General features: G+C 36.0%; 1 protein-coding gene across 1 annotated transcript; it reads right to left on the minus strand.

The window, feature by feature from the left end:
• LOC131655731 (uncharacterized) lies at positions 1 to 6,122 on the minus strand. Its single transcript, XM_058925548.1, has 2 exons — positions 5,082 to 6,122; positions 1 to 150 (listed from the first exon to the last, which is right to left on the minus strand). The coding sequence occupies exons 1-2, from the start codon at positions 6,120 to 6,122 to the stop codon at positions 1 to 3; spliced, it is 1,191 nt and encodes a 396-aa protein (XP_058781531.1).
• Positions 6,123 to 9,030: the final 2,908 nt, after the last annotated feature.

Genomic DNA, 9,030 nt, shown 5'->3' on the forward strand with positions numbered 1-9,030 from the left:
TCAATCTTCCTCATTAGAACCAGAACCAGAACCAGAAGCACTATCATCTTCAGTAGCAGTTTTCTCAGAGGTCCGACCCTCTGCACGGTCATCAGATTCCTGTGCACCAGGAGCTCCTTCAGTTGCATTACCGATCCCAGTCCCGGCAGGCTATTTAAGACTCTTGATTAATTGTTCAATGTAAAGCTTCCTTTTGTTACTGGTAGCAATGATCTCAGACAAGTCTTTGTAGGTCTCCTTCAAAGCTAGAACAACATCAGTTTTGGTAGACAGTTTCTTCTCAGCAAATGCCAGGACAATATCCGCAACATGTTTTCCTGCAAATAATCTTTCACGGCAGACTCTCTCTTACAAGCCACATCCGTGCTTTTGTTGAAGCAGGCATAGCGGCAAGCAACAAAAAATTTGGAAATATTGATCCGGAAATTATCGTCCTCTGAGATGGAAAGATGCCATTCAACAGTTTCTACGGTTTTGAGCTCGGGTTTGAATGAATGAAAAGTAAACAAAGATATGGACAGAAAAAGAATAGACACATTCTTAGAAGAGAAATAACTTATCAGGCATGCGAATATATTCACTCTTCACAAACGTAAACTTACCGACCCATTATACTCAACCTATGATACTCATCTATGTTATCACATATCTCTCACATAAGCGTCCATCTCTAGAGCACAAAGGAGATCATCTCACAACTAAGGTTATCTTTAACGCGAAGTTGCGAGAACATCCGTATTCTCGCGTCAGCGATCTCTCGCGCGCCGCTCAAACATGAAAGCGTTGCGTATAGATACAAACAGTGAATGCTAGCTCTAAATCTATCTTTAGAGTTTAGAACCAACAGATTATTATCCTAGATAAAGATTTAAGAAGTTTATCTCTAAAGCAACCCAAATCCCCAGCACAGAGCAAAAATCTAGGATAACATCAACACAAATTTATAAAGCAAGTTAAATATAACATTCTAATCGGTAAATATACATAAGATTCGAGTAACTATACAAACAAGCCCAACACAAATAAATACACAGAGAATAGAAGAGATAAACCAAACATCTCGCAGGTTGTCAGCTCAGGTTGATGAGAAATCCACCTCCGATCTTCAGCTCGCTTAGCGGCACAGAGATCCGCTTAGTGGACTCTGCTGTCATGAAAAAAAACAGATTTTGTCTTCGCCATAACTCGAGAACCGTAACTCCGATTTGTGTCCAATTCGAAGCGTTGGAAAGCTTATTCAATGCTCTATCTAATAATGACTAAATGGTAACCAAATTGATGATTTTTATCATCCTTATTTTGAGCCTTATTCTTTGATGAATTGGTAAAATTTGTATTCTTGAAGCTTAGCCTTTGGTCTTTATTACTCAATGCTCCAAATATGCATGAATACCTATAAAATGAATGGAAAACTATTAATTGGTACAAAAATGAATCAAAAACACAAGTATTCACATAGTTACACAAAAGTTAGGATTTTATTACAAAAACCATAAGAATAGAATCGATAAGTGCCACAAATATATACTCAAAATATCGACATTTTGGCACTTATCAAACTCTCCCCAACTTGAAACTTTGTTTATCCTAAAAAATTGTCAAATAAATCAAAGAATCAAAAGTAATAAACCAAAGAATTGTGAATCAACAAGTTTTGAAAACCAAAAACAAATGTATGGCTCAATACAAAAACGTATAAATAAAGTAAATACCTACCACTATCCTACAACGATAACATGTAAACGAAACAAATCCTAAGCATAAAAATCACACAAAACATTCTAACCCAATACAAGCTCACATCATGAATCACTCCTAGCAAAAATTCATCAATGGATGAAGAACACAAAGGTGAGGACTTTTAACACTAATCCAACAATCTTGCAAACAAAAGACTAAATTATGCATTCATCCAAAAATCACATTGAAGATATAAAAGCAAGAATCACAAGGGCTTTTCAAGGTTATAATGTGGCTTGGTTAACAAACAAGGGAGGTCCTAAGGCTAATCGAAACAAAAACTTTCCTAAACATAAGGGAGTGATAAATCCACCAAAGATTCAAACAACACAATTCCGATCAAACTTATTCCTTAACCACAAGTTTCTCAAACCAATCACAATACGTATTAGCACAATTGTTCACTTCTCTTTTCTTTTTGTTTTTTTCCAAAACTTTTTCACTTTTTTCTTTGTTTTTCTTTTCTTTTCTTTTCACTTTTTTCTTCTTCTTTTCTTTTCCTTTTCTGTTCAACCTCATAGCAATAACCAAATAAGTACATAATCATTTTTCTCCCCAACTTGAATTCAACCACATCATCATGTAAATACTCCCTACTTTCTAAGGCAAGGTAAAAATTCATACCAAAAATTATGGTTGAGGGTTCAAGAAAACAAAGAATCAATTATCCATGCAAAAATGAGAACTAAACACTCAAAGATAAGCATTTAGCATAAACAACATGGACATTGACAAAAAGCTCAAAGAGGTTAACAAATGCTCACACACTCACAAGGTGAATTGACTATTTGGTTATGGTGGTTGTGCTCAAAATGAAACAAAATGTCTTGATCCTTTTCATGCTTTCATAAAATCAACATAAACAAAAGATTAAGCATAATAAAATTCAGTTAAAACAAAGATTGTGGCCTCCAGCATATATGAACAATGGAAAGCTTCCTCACATTTATGGTTTGGGAACTAAAGTGAGTCAATCAACAAGCAAGTAATGCAAAAGAATGAATGACGTGGTAATTGTACAAATGAAAAGTTTCCTAAACATGTTATGCTATAGAAAGTGATAAACGAGTACCTCGAATGATACAACTTCAAAAACAATATCCTACCATACATATGCAAGTTGAAACACTCAAGCTTTAGCAAATCACCTAAAAAATCTTCGAATTACCGAACAAAATTTGAATACAAACAACCAACAAAAGAATTAGAAAAACAAAACTAATATATATTACTAACTAGCCTTGGTGAAAGTGGGAAAAAGAAGTGAACCAAGTGGAATAGGAACCCCACTGGTACAAAGCAGGAAAACAAAATTCTGCTATGCTCACTTAGTGAGCTCTGCTCCGCTTAGCGGACACAACAAAACTCAGAAAAATCAGAACTGCACCAGCTGTTCTAATCACTCACCACTTCACCTAAATTCCTCATAAACAGAAATATAAACAATATTTACAACCATTTACGTCGTTAGCTCGACACCTTTATTTTTTCGGTGTTTGGAAAGTAGCCTCCTCTCGTCATGCCATGGGGACGTCTCACCGCACAAACCTAAAGAAAGTGTTCTAACCAACCACACAACAAACGTTACGGGTACAAATATATACAATGATTAAATGAACATAAAGGAAAACACAAGTATACAAATATGTACATGAACAAACACATATGTACAAACATGAAACACATATAACTATTAACATACACAAAGAGAAAGTTGGTGAATGTTGGATGCACAAGTTGAAAAGTTAAGATTTTAAATAACGAGCTGGTCTGATCTCAACATGTTTCACCAACATTCACCAACAAAAGTATACTTGTATGTAACATATATAAGTAAACCTATATGGTGAACATGAACAAGTAAACATGTATAAGTAATATATATACAATATATACAAACCTCAAAAACACGGAAACTATTGTGATGTAATTCACAACCATCCCCGGAAACTGAGCCATTTTGTTGAAGCAGGCATAGTGGCAAGCAACAAAAGATTTGGAAATATTGATCAGGGAATTATCGTCCTCAGAGATGGAGAGATGCCATTCAATAGTTTCTACGATTTCGAGCTCGGGTTTGATTGAACGAAAAGTAAACAAAGATATGGACAGAAAAAGAATAGACACATTCTTAGAAGAGAAATAACTTATCAGGCATGCGAATATATTCACTCTTCACAAACGTAAACTTACCGACCCATTATACTCAACCTACGATACTCATCTATGTTATCACATATCTCTCACATAAGCGTCCATCCGTATTCTCACGTCGGCGATCTCTCGTGCGCCGCTCAAACACGAAAGCGTTACGTATAGATACAAACAGTGAATTCTAGCTCTAAATCTATCTCTAGAGTTTAGAACCAACAAATTATCATCCTAGATAAAGATTTAAGAAGTTTATCTCTAAAGAACCTAAATCCCTAGCACAGAGCAAAAATCCAGGATAACATCAACACAGATTTATAAAACAAGTTAAATATAACATTCTAATCGGTAAATATACATAAGATTCGAGTAACTATACAAACAAACCCAACACAAAGAAATACACAGAGAAAAGAAGAGATAAACCAAACATCTCGCAGGTTGTCAGCTCCGGTTGATGAGAAATCCACCTCCGATCTTCCAAGTGCATGACTTGGTGTTGTCTTCTAAGCTAATCCTACTTTAAGAATGAAGTTGATGGTGTTGGGACTCAAAAATACCCAACCCATGACCTAAATATGTGATTTTTTTCCCATTTTAACAAGTCTGAAAATCTTCAGCTCGCTTAGCGGCACAGAGATCAGCTTAACGGACTCTGCTGTCATGAAAAAAAAATAGATTTTGTCTTCGCCATAACTCGAGAACCGTAACTCCGATTTGTGTCCGGTTCGAAGCGTTGGAAAGCTTATTCAATGCTCTATCTAATATTGACTAAATGGTGACCAAATTGATGATTTTTATCATCCTTATTTTGAGCCTTATTCTTTGATGAATTGGTAAATTTTGCATTCTTAAAGCTTAGCCTTTTGTCTTTATTACTCAATGCTCCAAATATGCATGAATACCTATAAAATGAATGGAAAACTATTAATTGGTATAAAAATGAATCAAAAAACAAGTATTCACATAGTTACACAAAAGTTAGGATTTTATTACAAAAACCATAAGAATAGAATCGATAAGTGCCACAAATATATACTCAAAATATCGACATTTTGGCACTTATCAGCTTTACAAGATTCCAGGATGCTGGTTGAGGACAATACCACAGATCAGGGAAGGAAACAAAATAGGCATCTTGGTGGCATTGGTTGCAGCATGTCTCACAGTCTGATTAAAGATATAAGTACCATAGTCGAAGCTACTTTTGGTACCCAAATATAGAGAAACTTCCCCAATCCAACTGCCACTGTTGAATTATAATTGGTGGGAATCCATTTGGTAGCTCCAATCCTGTGCAGTATTGCATATTTCACACTGAGTTGACTAGTAGACATGTTGCCTCTCATTGACCAAGTAGTGACTTGATTTACAATGATCTCTCTACAGACTTGATTATCAGTCACCTCCAGGTCACATCCATCGTCCTCACTTCTTCCCAAATACTTGTTGATCACCGCAGGGGAGAAGTGAACACGTTTACCTCTTACATAGACTTTCCTAAAATTATGGCTTCCAGGGATAGCACAGTCCACGAGAATGTTCACAACAAATTCCTTAACCATACTCTCATAGCATTTAGCAAAATCAGCTTTAGTTTTAATGAGCCCAACAGCAGAAATTAGGTCCATAATCTCCTTGATTTTAAGAGCATCCTGACACAGTTCTCTCTTCAGGGCAATCCTTCTTTGATACACAAATCTCCATCTGTCTACACTGTCAACAGAATGAAAGGAGATGTTATCCATGAGAGCGTCTGGAACTTTCACAGATGACTGCTTGGATACAGTTTTCTTTACATGTGTGATGTCTTGAGCATCACCAACATTATCATCAGATTCAGTATCTTTCCTAATCTTTCTCTTCTTGGGGGCAACATTCACTTTGCTCAAAGACTTTACAGGCCTAACCACAACCTGCTTCCTGTTAGGTTTGGGAGAATTCGTGTAAGCCACAACTTTACATTTTCTAGTCCGCAACCTTTTTGCAGTCCTGGAATCCACACTCTTGATGAGTTCATCATCAGAGGATAAATCCACAATATTAACGATAGGATTGACCTTTTTATTACACAATTCAGCCTGATTGGGAGGACGGGATCCCCCAGTAAATGATGCCTCCAAGTTTCCTTCTCCTCGAGCTCCAGTAGATTTTAGCACAGAGAAGTTTGTGCAAATTGTTATCAGAATAATCACTTTTATACGTGTCGGTTGTCTGTTCTTCTTTATCATTATTTGTGGGAGGAACAATTTGCGAAAGGGGTCAAGAGATCCCAGCCACAAGAATATCTTCACTCAGCACCATATTGACTAGACGTCTAATCACCCTATCAACACATCTACTTCCTTCTTTGATTTTATCAAGAACAGGGTTGGAATAATTACCTGCAGATGGTCCTTTAGAACGTGTTGCAGGCAAGGTTTGGAATTCCTTCAATCCCAAATCAGCGTTGTAGGCTGTGGTCAAAGGAAAAATAGTAATCGCATTATCAAACGAGATGTTCACCAACTGAGCCCTATAGGAGAGAACATACATCGTTTCTTCACAAGTAGAAGTTTCAGAGGAAGATGTTGTAGAATGTTGAGACATCTTGAAGTTCTTGTGATTAGCGATAAAGAGATGAAACAGGGTTTCTTTTTTGAGAGGGAAGATGAGCGGGTTGTAGAAACGAAAAATAGAAATATTGTGGTGTGCGGGAAAATATATTGAGTGATTTTGAATTAATTGCTTTTGGTAAGACCACCATAAAAACATTTGTATAGATTTCCCACACCCTATTAATTGCTATAAATTCTCATAAGCGCAAATCACCAATTTCCTTTTTGGAACCTCACATTTCTTGGTTATATTTTTACCATATTTACTCTGTGGTAAAAGTATAGAGTCTTCTATCTGCTTGCCATGTAGATCATGAGGAATGGTCAGCTTATCAATGGGACTCACCCCAACACCTGACTCTACTCGTTTAACACAATGTTAAAACATTTTATACAACATTCCACCAAGTACCGCATCATTTGCATTCTTTTTAGGAATTATAAGCTTTCCCTCATTTTGAATCTTTTTACATGTGGAAGGGTAGCTTAGTTTTCGAGGAGCCCACACATAACAGTTATCCTTAGACCTGACTCCTTTCATAACTACTTCATTCTTCTTATTAATGAAAAGACACTCAAATTTGGTGAAGTTAACTCTGAGTTCTTGATCACACAGCTGACTTATGCTTATTAGATTGGTCGACAATCCTTTCACAAGCAGCACATCATTAAGATTTGGAACTCCTGAGCACTCCAGTCTTCCAGTTCCTTTGATTTCACCTTTAGTGCAGTCTCCAAAGGTCACATGACTGGAGGAGTATGGTTTAATATCTACTAACAGATTTTTGGCATGTGTCATATGCCTTTGAACATCCACTGTCAAAGTACCATTTATCCTTAGCCAATTTCCTAACTGATGTATGCGCCATAAGGCTAGTAACAACATTCTTAAGGTAAGGGACATGCTTTGGAAAACCATGTGTCATACCCCAAAATTTGCCCATCATATTTCAAAATATTTTTGCTCAAGCACTAAGAAATAAGCATGTTTATCTCTCTCCTAAGCAAATCAACCCACAACTAGGGTTTTGCTTCTCTCCAAGTAAAATCAACTTCTGATGCTTCAAATGACCCCATGGCCTCTCATATGATTCAAAGAATCCCTACATCAAGTTTCAAGCCCTGATTTATAAGATTGCTCATTCAACTGCTCAAATGATCAACAGTCGACTAGTTTGACCTAGAAGTCAACTGTGGTCAAAGTACAGTCAAAACTCCTGATTTTTGGTCAACATCAACATTTTAATGTTAGATTCATTATTTGATCAAAGGTTGATCATGATTCATCAAGGAGAGCTCAGAAATCATCAAAAGGACAGGTTTCTAAATTAGGGTTTTTTTTACTTAAAAGTCAACTGAACTTTGACTGATCATATCTTCCACGTGCTTCATCATAAATTCCCCAACCAAAGTTCATTCTTAAGGAAATTCAATTCTCTACAACTTTGATGTTGGGCCCAAGGTCAATAAATGCTTCCGCATAAGATATATAAGTCAAAACATTATAGGTCCTTCAAGAAGCTCGCAAAAAAGCTATTTTTTGTCAAGAGCCATATCATCAGGATAAAATCTTCAAATGGAAAAAAGCTTCCAAATTGGATTGTAGAGGACATATTGATCTTTCCAAAAAGTCCTAGATCATCTCCATATGATAAAAATTGAAGGAGTTATGGCTTGCACGAGTTGGCCGATTTTGAGAAAATACACTTAAGGTGAAATGGAGAATTTTTATATTTTTGACTAATGGGCCTATCATGTGGATTCTAAATATGTCCATGACTTCATGGGAAGCCCATAAACCCCTTCCTATCTATTTTGTGATTTTTATTTTATTTAATATTGGATTTATTTATTTAAATACAAATTAAATCAAATAAATCATAAATTAGTAATTTAAGGTCATATATTTGATTTCAATCAATTCAAATCCATCTTAGAATCAGTTAAAACATGGAGAAAAAGTTTGGAAATTGGAATTGGACCAATTTAGGAAGATTTGATAACCAAATTCAATCATGTCCCAATCAAATTCCAATCACAAGAATCAATCAAAATTCTTCTAAAAATGTTAACCTAATTGATTTTGCTATATAACCATAACATGTTCAAGCCATTAGGACGGATTTTGGCTGCCAAAGAACCCTATTCAAACTTGAAGAAACGGTGAATAAAAGAGAGGTGGGAGATCGAATTCTGGTACGATTCAGACCAAGCCAAGCATCCAAATCAATTCTCCAGTGCTTTCTAAGTGTAACCCCATCTTCAACGTCAGTCAGAACACGTCAAAATGCAGCCACATAATCACGGTTTGTTCTTAAAATTTTCAATGTCCCATTTGTTCATACACGCATCATAAGTCATTTTTGAATGTATGTATGTATTTAGAATCTTGTTTGCAAGCTACCTGGGTCGTTGGATTTAAGTTTCGATGCAGGTTAAAGGATGCACCATTGCTAGGTTTTGGAAGCTCTAAATTGGGGTTTTCCCATGGAGGCAAAATTAACCCAAATCGATGGCACCATCATGTTTAGAAGATGATTTC

The sequence above is a fragment of the Vicia villosa genome, linkage group LG1, assembly GCF_029867415.1.
Source record: "Vicia villosa cultivar HV-30 ecotype Madison, WI linkage group LG1, Vvil1.0, whole genome shotgun sequence".
Classification (NCBI taxonomy): domain Eukaryota; kingdom Viridiplantae; phylum Streptophyta; class Magnoliopsida; order Fabales; family Fabaceae; genus Vicia; species Vicia villosa.